Source organism: Drosophila yakuba, unplaced genomic scaffold (assembly GCF_016746365.2).
Source record: "Drosophila yakuba strain Tai18E2 unplaced genomic scaffold, Prin_Dyak_Tai18E2_2.1 Segkk2_quiver_pilon_scaf, whole genome shotgun sequence".
In the NCBI taxonomy this organism is placed as follows: Eukaryota; Metazoa; Arthropoda; class Insecta; order Diptera; family Drosophilidae; genus Drosophila; species Drosophila yakuba.
This window is the reverse complement of record NW_025048801.1, coordinates 36,719-54,182: the sequence shown is the minus strand read 5'-3', so window position 1 is coordinate 54,182 and position 17,464 is coordinate 36,719. Positions and strand designations below refer to the sequence as shown.

The following is a 17,464-nucleotide window of genomic DNA, read 5'->3' as shown; positions in this document are numbered from 1 at the left end:
CGGAAATACCCTCCACCCTCATACCTTGAAAAAAATTGTCAAGCGCATTTTCGAAAAAAGAATACTGCTGAGCTTTTTCAATAGCTGTTGCGAATAACAAATAGCCGAATGTTTTCCGATACTGTTTATTTTGTTTATTATACTGGCAGCTAGGGCCGACCAAGAGCTATATCGAAATCACAAGTTGAGTCTTTGCCGAAAAACGAAGAAGTGCCATTTGGCAGGACAGACAGCCGAAATGCAGCGCCCGAGATTAATGTAGGTATATTACAAAGAAAGAGCAGATAACAAGGAGAGAGAGAGAGAGTGCGATACACTATGGGCATCGCAACTGCTATTAATGACTATTTCGGCGTACAATATTAAGAGTATAAAATTAGTCTACTGCACAGTTTTGGCGGCTGCATGACCCAAATGAAAAAATATCAAAACATTTTCAAATTTTCAAAAGTGTGGGCGTGTCAGTTTTGGGTGGTTTGTGGGCGTTGGAGTGGGCGTGGCAACATGATTCGATAAACTTGCGCTGCTTCTATGTCTCTGGAGTCTTATGCCTAATCTCAACTTTCTAGCTTTTATAGTACCTGAGATATCGACGGACAGGCGGAAAAATGTTTTGATATTTTCACTTTGATATTACTCTTTTAAATTTCTGTCGATTGGCCAAAAAACTTTTTGCCACGCCCACTCTAACGCACACAAACCGCCAAAAACTGTCAGTGTTGAAGAGCCTCCTTCGCAGTTTCACTAGCTGGGTAACGGGTATCAGATAGTCGGGGAACTTGACTGTAGCGTTCTCTCTTGTTTATATTTGTTACCAAACAAAAACGGCGAGAACTATAACCAAATTATGAACAAAATTTTTTAAACAGAATTAAATGAGCGTTTTAACGAAATTCGTAATGAAGGGGGACGCGTCATTTTAGAAGTGGGAGAGTTATCCAACCCGCAAACATAGCACTCTAATTTTAAAGTGCCTCATGTTTACGTATTAATAATGAACATCAAGATGTAACTCTAATGTGATTGTGCTTATTGATATTTATAACATATTATTAAAAAGGGCACGTACTATATGCATTTATTTATGCAGCGTAGCATAAGCCAAACGCATAACAGTGATCTGCCTCACTATAGGCGACCTGGTACGATAGCAGATAGCATCCTTCAAGTCTATAGCAGAAACTCTTGCCATCAACTTAACAAGCCCTCGATGTCAGTTAAAAGGTATGCATCTTTAATTGTCTGTGAGTTTACCTTAGGTTCGTTCAGCCAAAGGTGGCTCTTGATAGCCGTCTGCGCTCATAATATCATATCATAATACAAATCGTCTTGTTACACGTGTAGCTCTAATATCGGACAGTCTATTTGAAACTGATTGGATAACGGATAAATGATTTATTTATACTGAGAATTCAGATGACGGCAAAATGTAAGAACTCGTAATATAAAGGAAGCTATCAGAAAATGACAGCTTAACGCATATGAATTCGACGTTACGGGAGTCGTCATAAAGTGCCGCCTCTGACGTGAGGGTAGAGCTAACCGCAATTGGTGAAGTCCTCCACCTCCCCGTCTGGAGGGACGATCATGCCTATATGTTGTGTACCTGTTAAAAACTCAGAGATAATTATCTCCGGCATTGACCAAGTCTCTATAAACACAAAGATATTGGAGGCAAAGAATATGCTATCAGAATACAATTGAGGAAAGTTTAATTCCCACAGGCACCTTATTGCTATTTTTAATCCTAGCTTTGAACTCCTTTACCACCATTCTATCCGGCCAAAAAATATGGTCGATAATAGTTCATTAGTTCATTAGGGACAGTTATCTTAAAAGATGTCCCTAGCGTAAGGAAAGTTAAGCTTTCCACTTTTATATTATCGGCTTTTGTTTTGTCTTGTATATAAGACAATATATCAGAAGAGGTTTTATCAGAGAAGAGCCGAGAAACGAAAAATTGTTTCGTTAGTGGAACCTCCGTGAGGGGTATTGGCAGTTTTTATTTGGGCCAGCTGCTGCCGGATTGATCGGATTGCTTGAAATCATGTTTTGATTCCGATCTTAGCAACATGTAAGGATTTGCTGCGATTGACAGCTCACCAGCCGTGGAGTCCTGTTAATCATATGCTATTGGCTGAGGGGTCTTGCCCTTAGGCATCCTACCACCTCAGGCCTTTATGCGTTTGGAGATTCTTCTAATAGTTTAAGGCTGTTAAACTGTTAACCTAGTCAACGAAAACGAGATCAACACAGCCAACAAGTCATTTTTGGCTGCTCAGGCTTTATTACCTGTCGCCATTTGTTATTATTTCCATGTTTTTTAGATTCAGATTAATGTACGAAGACACAAAATTAAAACTTGTAAGCGAGCTGTTAAATGTACCGGAACTTTGAATTTTGTATAAGAGAGCGAGAGATTGAGAAAGCGGATGCATAGCGCGGTTTATGTGTATACAAACAAACGCACGAAAGAGAGACTCAAGAAAACATAAAAACAGAAAGCTAAAAATTTAGTTATATTGTTTAAACTAGATTCACTCGCGACTCAAACGGAGCTGTAATAATTATGTTAAAAAAATAGAATTTATTCAAAACCGGAGCACAGAAAAAAATCACGACCGTTCGCTTTAAAGCTAGAAAGATAACTGATCTCAGAAACACGAGTCTGTAGATTATTAATCTCTGTGTTCAATTTAGTCACACAGATATGACATCCGCTACTTCCAGCTCGTTGCCCTTCATAATAATACCACTTATCCTTTTCTCTGCTTTCGGTGGTTGATTACTCCACCTCCAGCTCCTAATAATTCGTCCATAACTGAGCCTTACCGTCGGACAAGCTCACTAAATTATCGAGCTTACTGCTGATGCTGATTGTCTAATTAGGACTTTATTAACATCATCGGCCTGTCTCGCCGCTATTATGGAAGGCAGTACCACTCCAGTTATTGGTAATTCCTGTTCAAGCGATCGGCTTCCTTTTCCCAGTCATCTGCTACCCCGCTCACAACCCTGTTCGTCCTAGACTAAAACATTTCGAACGTCCTGGCTTAGCCCAGGAGTCGTTGATTTTAATTCCCTACAATCAAACGTCGATCTGGCACGTAGTTTAATTGTAGTAGTATAGAAAATTTCGTGATCATATGTTTTTATGTCTTTCATTAAAAAAACAAAGGACTTTGATTTTAAAAGAACACAACAGATAAGGCTATAGTCGAGTTACATTATCTTATACCCTTTACTCAGATAGTGGAAGTGCGAAGGAGAATTTTTTGGTCGTGACTAAAAATAGTTAATACAATACTTTTTGTCATGCCCACTCTAACGCCCAAAACAGCTAAACCCACAAATTTGAAAAATGCTTTGATATTTTTTCATACACGAACATTGGCTTGGTCCTAACATATACATTTTTTAAAATTGTCATGTTATTTGATTATTAACCTTGATTTAGTAAAAACCTGAGTAGGGTAGTTAGTAAAGATATATGGATAAGGGGTCATACACAATGAAACAATTTCGGCTGTCAGCAATGACATAGGGAATCGTATTGCGCGGCCAGCAACGATCCACTTTGTACATATAATGTAAGTACTGTGAGGAGCCTTAAAACTCCCCACAAATCCGGGTGCAGGAGATCGGCGTAGCAACAGCGAAGAGGGCTGGAATGCGAGAGGAGTCAAGGGCGGTCAGGTCAAACGGGAAATAATGGACCTTGGACCCCGGCAAAGCGGAGAGACCGTGAAATAACGGTACCGCGCTGGACCTTGGACTCAAACCCGCCAAGGGCGTAGAGGTTATACGGTAACGGTGCGGACTTTGGACAGGCACAAAGAGGACGCACCGTGAACTAACGGGACATGTTTGGACCTTGTACCCGAGCGAGCCGTGTGCAAAAGGGGAAATAACGGGATTCCCGCAAACGATATAAGGGACGGCGCCGGCGCAGCTCGGGACAGTCATGAAGAAGTACGCGAAGGGCCATACAGCCACACAGTCGGTCGGAAAAGTTACGCGAAGTACACGGAAGTCAGCGAAAGTACGCCACACGGGCGGTCAGTCAATACCGAGTGGCAGTGAAGCAGCGAAAACACAAGTGCGTCAAGCGAGCATCCCGAGTGGATCTCTGCAAGTACAGATCAGCGAAGGACGAGCGAACACCAGGACCTAGCGTGGTCAGAAAAGGGACGGTGGAGTCAGTGGTCGCAACGGTGGTTCGGAGAGGAGCGCTAGCTTAACTCACGGACGATACACCCTGCCCCATAACATCCTAAGCCCTGGTCGAGCCCGCAGGTTATCCGTCGGCAAGGGCGACAAGTGCCTGGCATACGCAGGAAGGGACGGTGGAGTCAGTGGTCGGCAATGGTGGTTCGGAGAGGAGCGCGAGCTGGTCTCTCGGACGATACACCCTGTCGCCATAACATCCTAAGCCCCAGGCGAGCCGGTGCGGATTCCCCATCGGAAGCGACGCAGACACACGAAGGAAGGACGACGAAGGAGCAACGACGCGCATCCGACGGAGAGGATCACCGAATTCTGTTCAGCAAGTGACGCTAAATAAAGTTGGTTTAAATCTGAGACTCTGTCTTCTTCTTGGTCGGGCAATCACACAAATCATGAATTTGGTGGGACGAACAAACAAACTCTCTGAGCTAGCCGTTGCAATTCGTAGCGAGCAGAAACAAGAAAATCAGTTCGTTACAACACAAAAGTAGGTAGTCATCCCGATTGTAAAAGTGACAGCTAAGCTTGTGAGGTTGTTAAGACTGACGACTGAGTTCTGATTATTTCTCAGGCACAGCCAGCAACTGGCGCGATCTTATGTTGAAAAGGTGATTATGACTCCCAAATAAGTCACATATCAAAGGATAATCCTGCAGCTCTTACAAAATTTGGTTTGCCTTTGATATAGATCGTTTTAAATAGGTATATTATACTATGTTATAAATTATAACGGTATTTTATCCAAAAGCCCCACCAGTTAATGTTCGTTTCGGTGTATACAGATTCGAATATATAATAAAATTCATTAACAATAATATTAATTCATTATCATAAAGAGAGTATATACGTTGAGCTGAAGAGAGAATAAAATCAGAAGTAGTGGAAGTGCGAAGGAGAGTCTTCAACACGGACAGTTTTGGCGGTTTGTGGGCGTTAGAGTGGGCGTGGCAAAAAGTTTTTTGGCAAATAAATAGAAATTTAAAAGACTAATACAAAAAGAATAAAATATATTTGTGGGCGTTAGAGTAGGCGTGGCAAAACATTTTTTGTCTCTGTATGCTTAATCTCTCTCTAGCTTTTGTAGTTCCTGAGATCTCGACGTGCCTACGGACAGACGGACAGGGTCAGATCGACTCGGCTAGTGATCCTGATCAAGAATATATATACTTTATATGGTCGGAAACGATTCCTTCTGCCTTATGTAACGAATCTAATATACCCTTTTACTCTACGAGTAACGGGTATAGTAATAGTACTTAATTTTGTTACGAAACACTTAGAGAACAGGAATCAAAGAGATTTTATCGTTTAATTCTGTACTTTATATATTCTGCATTCTTGTAGAGCTACGGCTGCCGCCCAAGTTGACCACAACACCAACACCTCACATGCAAACAACAGGAAAATCGCGTCGGAAGCACCCAGCAAGTCACAAAAAGGGCATAAACGAAGTGTTACGATTTCAAGAAACCCATATCACTAATCAAATTCAACAGGAGAACGAAGAACATAACGAAGGAATTGATATGTTAAAGTTTACTAACAGTGAAAATTCTAATGGCGTTTTAGATAGCGACAACATCAACAGCATTATAAACGGAGAAGAAGGTATGCTTTAATTTAAAAAACAAGAGAGAACGCTATAGTCGAGTTCCCCGACTATATGATACCCGTTACTCAGCTAGTGGAAGGGAGAAGGAGAGTCTTAAACACAGTTTTTGGCGGTTTGTAGGCGTTATAGTGGGCGTGGCAGAACGTTTTTTGGCAAATCGATAGAAATTTACAAGACCAATATAAAAATGAAAAAATATCAAAACATTTTTCAAAAGTGTGGGCGTATCAGCTTTGGGCGGTTTGAGGGCGTTAGGGGGGGCGTGGCAAAAAGTTTTTTGGCAAATCGATAGAAAATTACAAGACTAATACAAAAATGAAAAAATTTCAAAACATTTTTTAAAAGTGTGGGCGTGACAGTTTTGGGGGGTTTGTGGGCGTTAGAGTGGGCGTGGCAAAAAGTTTATTGATAAATAGAGAGAAAATTACAAGACTAATACAAAAATGAAAAAATTTTAAAACATTTTTCAAAAGTGTGGGCGTGGCAGCTTTGGGCGGTTTGTGGGCGTTAGAGTGGGCGTGGCAACATGAATCGACAAACTTCGGCTGCTTCTATGTCGAGATCTCAGGAACTACAAAAGCTAAAAAGTTGAGATTAAGCACGTAGACTCCAGAGACATAGACGCCGCGCAAGTTTGTTGATTCATGCTGCCACGCCCACTCTAACGCCCACAAACCGCCCAAAACTGCCATGCCCACAATTTTGAAAAATGTTTTGATATTTTCTCATTTTTTTATTTATTTATTTTTTATTTTTATTTTCCCCACGGCCACACCTCCCGCCCAACCGACCGAGGGGCGCTGCCGTGTATCGTACGGCTCGAATCGCGGGAAGATAGACGCGATATAGAAGACGGTAAAGGACGAGGAAATATATGTATATAGTAGTAAGATCTAAGAATTCGTTAAGTATGTTAGTATTGATCGCTTTAAAAACGGCAGAGAGTCAGAATTAGAGATAATAGGATACAATCCATTATAGTCAGAACATAATACTCTGTAGGTTATAAGGTAGGTTATAAGGTTAAAAATAAAGACTGTTCCAAGCCTCGTTCTACGGTTAGCTAAGAAGGGTAAGTTAATTAACATTAATCTACTTGAATAGGGAGGTAATCTAAGGCTTGCATCCCAATTACCGTAAGGCAAAAAGTAAGAAGTTCTTTTGAACCGATTGGATGCGGTCCGAGTAAACTTCATATTGTGGACTCCAAACAGGTGATCCATACTCGAGGTTCGGACGGAGTAGAGAAATAAATAAGGTCATGTAAGGATCATCAAATTCCTTTGACCACCGTTTTATAAAACCAAGCACACCCTTGGCCTTATTGACAATAGACGAAATATGGTCTGAAAATTTAAGTTTAGGGTCCAGAAGAACACCAAGATCATCAACATGAGTTATTCTGTCCAAAGAGCACCCACTTAAAGTGTAAGTTGCGTGCATTGAGTTGGCACGATAAAAGGTCATAGCTTTACACTTAGAGCCATTTAAGTTTAATACGTTATCACGGCACCAGGTTTGAAAGCAATCTAGATCGGATTGTAAGTCCAAATGGCGTGAAGTGTCCTTATATTGCAAGCATAATTTTACATCATCAGCGTACATTAGTACACGCGAATGATTTATTATTAAGGGAAGGTCCTTAATAAATAAGGTAAAAAGGAGCGGACCTAGGTGGCTCCCTTGTGGGACGCCGGATGTGACTCGGAGAATACAAGAAAGAGAATTTTTAAAGAGGACCCGTTGCGTCCTGCCATTTAGATAACTTAGAATCCAATTTAGGAGATCAACAGGGAAACCTAATAAATCAAGTTTTTTTATTAAAAGTGAATGATTAACAGAGTCGAATGCTTTACTAAAATCCGTATAAATGACATCTGTTTGAGGATTATTTTTGAAGCCCTGTACTACGAAGGAGGTTAGCTCCAGAAGGTTAGTAGTTGTTGATCTGCGTTTCATGAACCCATGCTGACATGGCGATATAATTGACCTACAAAGGTGCTGCAAATGAGGAGTGATAACGTTTTCAAAAAGCTTAGGGATAGCAGACAATTTGGAGATTCCTCTGTAATTGCTTGGATCCGATTTGCTACCTTTTTTATGGAGAGGGATCACAAAGGACTCCTTCCATATTTGGGGGAACTGTGTAGATTCCAGAGATAAGTTAAACAGTTTTAGTAGAGGCTTGCACAAGGCTTCCGCACAGAATCTAAGGACACAGCCAGGAATTCCGTCGGTACCTGGCGAATAGACAGGCTTAACTCGCTGAAGATCATAAAGCAGTGAGCTTTCGTTTAAAGTGGGACAGAATATTAAATTTGACTTTGATACCGCGTAAGAGTAAGGCCGTTCAGAATGAGGTAACGTAGAATATGTGGTTTGAAAAAACTTGGCAAATAGATCGGCTATTGACTGATCCGATGTTACCGAAGTATTTTAAAAAAATAGCGAGGAAGGGTAACTGGTTGTTTTGCGCTTAGTGTTAACGAAATTATAAAACTGTTTGGGATCCTGTGCGAACTGGAACTTACAACGGTTTAAATAATTTTTATAACACTGAGCGTTAAGCACGGTAAAATTTAACATATTTGGAAAATATAGATTGAGAACCGGTATTTTTAAATTTTATATATATAGTCTGGACTTAACATTTCTTAGATGTGTCAACTCTTTATTAAACCAAGGAGGTTTGTTAGAGGTAGACGGATAGTACATCGGAACACAAGAGTTGAAAAATGATTTAATTGCAGTATAAAAAATATCTATGGCATCGGCCATTATGCTGCAAGAATATAGATCGGACCAATTAAAGCCTGATATAAAAAGATTTAGCCTCCGAAAGTTTGCCTTACGAAAACAATGAATTCGTTTGGTTGACTTATCTGGCCTCTGTTTTATTACGGTACCTGTGTCGATTGTCACCTCGAAAGTTGGATGGTATGGATCTTCTGGTTGACTAAGAGGTGCTACTCTAGTCAGAAACACACTTTCAGGACTTGTAACAAAACATAGATCCAATAAACGACCAAGAGAATTTCGAATATAATTAACTTGCGACAACGATATGTCAAGCAAGCCGTCAATAAAGTCATGCTGTGCTATAGGCAGGAGAATAGAACAACTAGTTGGTCCCTATCGGCCAGTCTGTTTGAAACGGATTGGATAGCGGACAAATGCTTAATATATTCAGGAAATTCAGAAGACGGCGGAATGTACGAGCACGTAATATAAACATAGCTATCAGAAAATGATAGCTTTACGCATAAGAATTCTAAGTTACGGAACTCATCAAAAAGTACCTCCTCTGACGTGAGGGTAGACCTAACAGCAATTAGGACTCCCCCTCCCCGCCTGGAGGGACGATCATGCCTGTATACTGTGTACATACCTGGGAAAACTTCGGAGTTAAGTATCTCCGGTTTTAACCTAGTCTCTGTAAACACAATAATATCGGATGCAAAGGAAAGGCTATTAGAATACATATTAGTAAGCTTACTACACAAGCCTCTTACTCTTACTCTGGCCACTTGTGGGAAGTTTAATTCCCACGGGCCCTTTTTTTCTATTTTTAATCTTAGCTTTGTAATGGTCGGCATGGTAAGCGAAAAGAATTTGCAAATAGAATGCAATGTTGGCCACTTACAACTGAGAACTTGACTCTAGGGATGTGTTAGTTCATTCAGTGGGTATGCTTTTAGGCTGTGGTCGATAACCTCAGTCTAATCATCGATTAACATGTCCGAAAACGTTGCCCAACACTGAGAGCGACTTCCAACTTTCCAATAGAAGCACAGCTATAATTATTGGAATTTGGTAATATATATGGGGTGGTAGCCCACGCGGCTACAGTCCCGCTCTTTTCGTAACTAGAAAAATATTCCTGCTAAATCATTGTGCAAGTCCTCTTAATAGAGTTAAAGATTAAGCGCCACTACTTACTAGCGTAGTCTGATCGGTGACGTGATCTGATCACATACTGGAGGGAAAAACGAAACTGCCCCAAAATTTTAAGTGACAACTGGGTTCTTCGCGGTGGTTGCCTCGCCTTGGAGCCCCAACCACGTGATTCGCATAACCTCCTCGGAGGGAATTCTCCCAAGAGAATAGGTGTGTCGCCGACTTGCACTAGTGCCCCAACTAAAACCCGCTCTGTTGGCAGTATCAAGTTTTCATCTGGCCACCGGGCCTCTGCAAATACTGGCCGGTCGGAGGGATTCCTGACCACCAACTAGCGTTATTATATTGCGGCTACGGATAATTGAAGCAATTCTCTTTCTGGGAGCTACGCCAACGTCCCGAAGCCTTACCCTTTGATTAAGCACTGATTGGACACTCCGACCTATCTATATATGTATACATCGGTGCGCAGTAGAACAACTACCTACATTCTTTCAAGAACATTTCAAATGAATATAAAGATTAGGGGGTGACTGAAAAGAAAACAAAAAGTTATATATCTAAACCTTGAAATTAAACGAAATTGAAATACTAGAGAGCCCGTTACGAAAGGACATTTTTTTTATTTTTATTTTTCCATAACGCGACCCCATATGGCCTAGCATTCTTATTCAAAAATATTTCTAACCTTATTCATAATTCGTTTGATAGAAACCCCAACATTTAACCATAAATTTTAAGATAAGACATTACAAAATGAATTAAATGAAATAATTTTAGATCTTAGCAAAATGTAATGAATGAAAATTTTGATAGTAATATAAGTAAATGAAGGAGATTTTTTTTAGTTTTCTTAATTTGTTTTGAGAAAGCGCTCAATAAAGTTGCATAAATGAATACTATTACCACATCTTATTCGTTCGGCCATCCAGCCTCTTTTGTAAATAAATTTATTATATGAACTTAAAAAAAATTATGAATTGCTAAACCTGTAATTACCCTGAGTTGACATGGCAGCTTAAATAAAATCGGAAGTCTCTTTAGGGAATTTTCGAAGATGCTATCGTGAAGATTATGGTCGGGTTGGGTAGAGAAAGCGAGGTTCAGATTCCACCAAAGACCTTGCTACCGTTTAGTCTTGCTGTCGTCTTTAACATTTTTCTTCTTTTCACTTGGCGAGTTCCGTTTTATTTTTTTCAGTTTTCTTCTTTTAGTATGGAATGTACAAGCCTAGTAACTTATAGTTTCCGTAGGAATCCTAACAATTAAAGTATGTGTGGACCGTTATGAAAGGCAATCCGACCCACCCCATCGCCGAAAGAGCTAAGGCACCAGAGGATTCCGCTCGCCATTATTCATAATCGAGTAGAAGAGTGAGAGCACGAATCACCAGTGTTTGGGTACTGTTATACCCCTCGGCTTCTCATGCTTAAGTCAACCATTACATAACTTTTGGCGCCCAACGTGGGGCAGGCCACGGTACGATTACAACGTTCAGTGGTATAGATTTCCTAATCCAATTTATTGTCCTTTATGGGATTTCCCAAGGATACTGAAGTGTGGAAGTAGTTAGATCGGCGTGATCTTTCTATCGCATTTCAGAGGGAGAAGTGCGACCATTAATAAGGCCTACGACGTTGCTATTCGGACGCGGATATCAAACCGAGAAACCTGAAGTGTACACCAACCCATGAATTTAGCAAAACATCAGCTATTCGGAAATCTTGTGTCCCTAACTATCAATGCTCTTTTGTTCAGTGGTAGGAGTTTGTGCAGGGTACCAGTCGCTTATTTGCAAGCGAAAGAGACGAGCACTTAAAGAATATTGATGATTTGACTCTGATCGAATATCAATACTTAATGATCGCTCAGCTGGTAGAGTGTGGTTTCCACATGTCGCTACTGCTGGAAATTCCTTAAAACACATCTGATAGCTCTGTGAGTTGCGAGTTGTCGGTTAAAATACGATCTGTTGTCTGGAACTTGTGAGGATGCACTTGCTTCCATTTGCCGAACAGAAACCTGTAGAAAGTTAGTCAACGCACTCATTTCAATCGGGAAATTAGACTTTCAATAATCCAGTCCTCAACGCAGTTATAGATACGGCAGGCTAATACAATTACCTCCATTTTATTAAGTTGCCATCAAATGTCAAATTCAGGATAAAAATCTAAAGGAAAAAAAATTAAGATAACCAGCAATGCCAGTAGTGAATACGCCTCCCAGAACTTCTTCGGAAGGTAATATGGAGAATAATTGCGCCCTCTGCTCAACGGTTATAGATAACACCAATCCTTGTTATCATTTAGCGTGCAAGCATGTCTTTCACAAAAATTGTGTAGAAGCCTGGTTAACCGATTCTTGTAATGCTCCGAATAATAAAAAAGAGATTAAAGTAGTGGTTGGAAATTGTTCGCCATTTCGAGCGCAACCATTGCCTGTGCCGACAGCGTCAGTTCAGCGTGGAGTAACTACTAGAAACTTAGCCAGAGCTCTAGCCCAGTTAGAAGAAGCTAATCCGTCCAACATACCGGAACCACTTCCTTTGAATACTAGTGGTGCTCCGTCTTCTGTATTGGATGCTAGTCTAAGTACCGAGCATCATGAGGGTATTGCTAGACCCCCTCGTGGTAGGCCCCGTTCGGGTAGACCAGTCAGAACCATCGACTCACGTCGAACTCAAGCGGTGGATTATAATACAATTCAAGATATGATAGAGCAAACCATTACCAGGGTTTTATCGTCCTTATCCATACAGAACCTTCCACCACCAAGCGACTCCCAAGGGCCGGACATGACTCGGGAGCAAGCCTCTTTCAGTTTGTCCTCAATAAGTTTTCGGCAGACAGTCGACATCATGCAATAATGGGGAGTACATTTTGATGGATCCACTGACGGGTTAGGCGTTGAAGAATTTATATATAGAATTAAAGCGCTCACAGACGAAACCTTGGACAGTGACTTTACTAGTATGTGTAAGAACATGCATGTATTGTTCACCGGTAAAGCTAGATCCTGGTATTGGAGATACCACAAGCAAGTAGATGGAATAGTTTGGGCAAACATTTGTGCGTCACTCCGTCAACAATATAAGGACTATCGATCAGATTTTATGAGCATGGAGTTGATAAGAGCACGAAAGCAAAAACACGGTGAACCTTATTCCGCTTTCTATGAGGCAGTGGCTTCTTTCATTGATAAGGCATCGACAAAAATTGAAGAAGAGGAGTTTATTGAAATCTTAAAGAACAACCTGTTACCCGTGACTAGGCAAAAGTTGCTGTATCAGCCCGTGCATTCGGTGGGACACTTACGTCGCCTAGTTCAAATGAGTGAAAACTTATCCCATGAAATCAGTTGCCGGACAGAACAAGTTAAGACAAAATCAAGTCCAAATCGCCGACAGGTTTTTGCGTTAGAAGATCATAGCTCGGAGGTAGAAGAAATTTCTCCAACGGGTGCAGAAATTGCTGCTTTACGTAGATCTACGGAAAAGCTAAAGTGTTGGAACAGCGAAGAAATAGGTCATATCTGGGAGAACTGCTTAGCAGATCGTCGAGTATTTTGCTACGGCTGTGGCAGGCCAAACACCTACAAGCCGCAATGTCAAAATTGCCTTCAAAAGCAATCGGAAAACCGACATACGGGAGCATTCAACAAGAACCGAATGGCTCCGAAAATTTAAATCAAAAGGCCACATTACATAAGCCAACGATGGCTAACTGCATTCCGATGCGATTGCGCCCATATGAAGAACGGGTCAAAAACTATGCTGAAGTAAGGAAGCGTCTATTTCAGGATATAAAGCCGCACCGCAATCGGCGCACACTTAGATTAAAGTCATTTTATGCCGAGTTAAGGAGAAATAAACAATTACAAATTTCCACTATCTTTAACAAGTCGAGTGACTTGCGAAGCTATGCTGAAGTATCGTTCATGGGGTATACAGAACTTGGTCTGTTGGACACAGGAGCCAACATTAGTTGTCTTGGAGAAGAGCTAGCACAAAAGGGTTTTTCAAGTCATCCTCAATTTAAACCTATCAAATCGCGAGCTAAGACAGCAAGTGGTGAAAATCAAACCATAATAGGGTTCCTAGACATCGAACTAACCTATAATAAAGTTATGAGACCCCTGCGTTTGTATATAATTCCCAGCATCAAACAAAGACTTATTCTTGACCACGACTTTTGGAGAACTTTCCAAATTGCTCCAAATATTATATCATCCGTACACGTACTAATCGAAGACAATAAGTTGGCCGGGGAAAACATGTATCCCTTAACGTCGTCTGAAAGTCAGGGTCTAGAAGTAGTGAAGCAATTATTTCCAAAAGCTTCAGAGAGATTAGGTCGCACCTCACTTATTGAAAATTGCATTGACGTCGGAAATGCAAAGCCCGTTAAACAGAGGTTCTATCCAGTCAGTCCCGTGGTAGAGAAATTACTGTATGCAGAAATTGATCGAATGCTGCGATTGGATGTTATTGAGCCTTCTGTAAGCCCATGGAGTTCTCCAATGCGTCTGGTCGTCAAACCTAATAAAATTCGACTTTGCCTGGATGCACGCAAGCTTAACGATGCTACCAAGAAGGATGCTTATCCGTTGCCCAGCATTGACGGAATATTTTCCCGATTGCCCAAAACTAACATCATATCTAAGCTCGATTTAAAAGATGCTTATTGGCAAATACAGCTCAGTGCTGAATCAAAACCTTTAACTGCATTCACGGTGCCAGGGCGACCGTTATACCAGTTTAAGGTTATGCCATTCGGGCTTTGTAATGCACCATCTACGATGTGTCGCTTAATGGATCAGATCATTCCAGCAGATCTGCGCTATTGTGTCTTTGGATACTTAGACGATCTTTGCGTTGTGTCCGAAGATTTTGAGTCTCACTCCGTAGTATTGATTCGATTGGCCGAGGAATTTCGCAAAGCCAATCTTACTCTTAACATGGACAAAAGCCAGTTTGGAGTAACAAGCATCAATTATTTGGGTTACGTCATTGGTAGTAGAGGTATTTGTACGGACCCAGCTAAAATCTCGTGTATAGTAAATTGGCCAGCTCCCAAAAATCTGAAACAAGTAAGGGGATTTCTTGGAGTTTGTGGCTGGTACCGTCGGTTCATACCCAATTTCGCGGATCTCACATGTCCAATCACAGATGTGCTTTCTAAAAAGTTAAAATTTGCTTGGCCTCCAGAAGCTCAAGTAGCGATGGATAGACTAAAAATCATATTGACCTCTGCACCGATTTTAACAAACCCAGACTTTGAGAAGAAGTTTTATCTTCACTGTGACGCCAGTGATTTCGGCATCGGTGCCGTGTTGGTTCAACTAGCGGAAGATAAAGCTGAAAAGCCCATTGCCTATATGTCAAAAAAATTAAGTCGATCACAACGTAATTATAGCGTCACCGAACGAGAATGTTTAGCAGTGGTATTAGCCATTGATAAGTTTCGCTGCTACTTAGAACTGCAGGACTTTGAAGTAGTTACCGATCATTCTAGCTTATTATGGCTCATGAGGCAACAGAATGTAACAGGAAGACTGGCTAGGTGGATTTTTAGATTGCAACAGTTTAAATTTTCATTCTCGCATCGAAAAGGAAAAGATCATGTTGTCCCTGACGCTTTGTCTAGACTATTCGAGAACGAAATAAATGCATTAGACATGGCCCCTATAATCGACATTAGCTCGGAAGCGTTTAACGGGGACACTTACACTAAAAACTAAATTTACGAATAGCGAAGAAAAATTTCCCGACATTAAAATAGTAGATACATTTTTGTACATTCGTACAGAACACGCTGACCAAAATGAGTTTCACGACAAACAGTCCTGGAAACTCTGGGTTCCCGAAACGTTAAGACCGAAAGTGCTTCGACAGGCACACGATAGTCTTACGTCCTCCCATGCCGGAATGCAGAAGACCATCGCAAGGCTACGCCGGAATCTATTTTGGCCCGGGTCAGCAAAAGATGTTAGAGATTACATTCGATCCAGTGACGCATGTAAGGAAAAGCCCCAAATGATACGTTACGTCGACCCATGGGTGAGCATTGTCCATCGTACCGACCATTTCAACGGCTATATATGGACTTGCTCGGACCCTATCCCCGTAGTAAGCAAGGTCATGTTGGATTGCTTATAGTATTAGACCACTTTAGCAAATATCCTTGGTTACAACCCCTAAAAAGATTTACCTCAACGGCAATCATAGATTTCCTTTTAAAACAGGTCTTTCATAGTGTAGGTGTTCCCGAAACCATCGTGAGCGACAATGGAGTCCAATTTAAAGCTGTGAAATTCAATGCCTTTCTTACGGAATTAGGAGTAAACCACGTCTATACCGCATTATACTCACCACAAAGTAATGCGGCCGAAAGAGTAAATCGTTCTCTTTTAGCTGCCATCCGCACTTACTTAAAAACCAACCAAACCGAGTGGGACAGAAACATCACTAGTTCTCAAGTTCGTTAAGATCAGCGTTGCATCAATCGTTAGGATGTTCACCATACCGTGCGTTATATTGATTAGATATGATTACCCATGGATCTGATTATAAACTGCTAAAAAATGTATCCCTATTGGAAGAACCGATAACACCGATTTCCCGATCTGACAATTTAGCCATCATTCGAAAAGACATTCAGGCCAATATTCGTCGTGCCTATGATCGCAATGTGCGACAATATAACCTACGCGCGAAACCCATTTCCTTTAAGGAAGGACAGGAAGTATTCCGTCGAAATTTTACCCAAAGCAAATTCGCGCAGAATTTTAACTCGAAATTAGGCCCACAATTTGTAAAGTCCCGAATCAAGAAGAAACTAGGAAATTGTTATTACCAGCTTGAAAGTTTACAAGGAAAAGAGGTAGGAACGTATCATGCAAAGGACATTCGAAGCTAATTCCCGCTAATATTGCATCTAACGAAGAAATATTATCGGGTGGTGTAATGGTCGGCATGGTAAGCGAAAAGAATTTGCAAATAGTAAAAATTATAAATGCAATGTTGGCCACTTACAACCGAGAACTTGACTCTAGGGAGTCAATCAGACTAATAATCGATTAACATGTCCGAAAACGTTGCCCAACACTGAGAGCGACTTCCAACTTTCCAATAGAAGCACAGCTATAATTATTGGAATTTGGTGGTATATAAATGCCCACGCGGCTCTTTTCGTAACTAGAAAAATATTCCTGCTAAATCATTGTGCAAGTCCTCTTAAAAGAGTTAAAGATTAAGCGCCACTACTTACTAGCGTCGTCTGATCGGTGACGTGATCTGATCACATACTGGAGGGAAAAACGAAACTGCCCCAAAATTTTAAGTGATAACTGGGTTCTTCGCGGTGGTTGCCTCGCCTTGGAGCCCCAACCACGTGATTCGCATAACCCCCTCGGAGGGAATTCTCCCAAGAGAATAGGTATGTCGCCGACTTGCACTAGTGCCCCAACTAAAACCCGCTCTGTTGGCAGTATCAAGTTTTCATCTGGCCACCGGGCCTCTGCAAATACTGGCCGGTCGGAGGGATTCCTGACCACCAACTAGCGTTATTATATTGCGTAGGACAACCCCTGGCTACGGATAATTGAAGCAATTGTCCTTCTGGGAGCTACGCCAACGTCCCGAAGCCTTACCCTTTGATTAAGCACTGATTGGACACTCCGACCTATCTATATATGTATACATTGGTGCGCAGTAGAACAACTACCTAC

General features: G+C 41.2%; 1 protein-coding gene across 4 annotated transcripts in view; it reads left to right on the top strand.

Annotated features, from left to right (window-relative positions):
- The window catches only part of LOC26535090 (lachesin), a 286,736-nt gene that overhangs the window by 248,373 nt on the left and 20,899 nt on the right, over positions 1–17,464 (top strand). For all 4 annotated transcript variants that reach the window (XM_039377312.1, XM_039377314.1, XM_039377310.1 and 1 more), the window contains one exon: positions 5,572–5,835. In XM_039377312.1, the coding sequence (XP_039233246.1) occupies positions 5,572–5,835 (264 nt within the window). The remainder of the gene's footprint in view (positions 1–5,571; positions 5,836–17,464) is intronic.